The sequence below is a fragment of the Nestor notabilis genome, unplaced genomic scaffold (genome assembly GCF_000696875.1).
Source record: "Nestor notabilis isolate BGI_N333 unplaced genomic scaffold, ASM69687v1 scaffold30559, whole genome shotgun sequence".
Lineage (NCBI taxonomy): Eukaryota > Metazoa > Chordata > Aves > Psittaciformes > Psittacidae > Nestor > Nestor notabilis.
The window spans coordinates 736-1045 of NW_009942865.1; the positions used below are offsets into that span (position 1 = coordinate 736).

General features: G+C 63.9%; 1 protein-coding gene across 1 annotated transcript in view; it reads left to right on the top strand.

Annotated features, from left to right (window-relative positions):
• Positions 1 to 310, top strand: part of FUK (fucokinase) — a gene marked incomplete at its 5' end in the record, with an annotated part of 3214 nt that overhangs the window by 634 nt on the left and 2270 nt on the right. Inside the window, one exon of the mRNA XM_010021613.1 lies at positions 29 to 298. Within this exon, the coding sequence (XP_010019915.1) occupies positions 29 to 298 (270 nt within the window). The remainder of the gene's footprint in view (positions 1 to 28; positions 299 to 310) is intronic.

Here is a 310-nt window from a genome sequence, read left to right on the forward strand (position 1 = left end):
CATTCTCCAAACGTCCTTCTCTTCCCAGGCCAGCATTGCTGGTGAGAGCAGCTCGGCACTATGAGGGGGCTGAGCAGATCCTCATCCGGCAGGCAGTAATGTCCTCATGCCAGTTTGTCACTGTGGGAAAGGCAGAGCTGCCACCCCTGGGGCACTGGGTGCAAGTGGTGTGTCCAGCCCGCCTGGACCTCTCTGGTAAGTGTGTCACCTGCCCCAGGCACGATCAGTGTCTCACCCCTGTGGTGCAGGGGGCTGACAGTGAGCCTCGGCAGGCGGGTGGGGGGCCACCACCCCCCACCCCTCCGTGCCC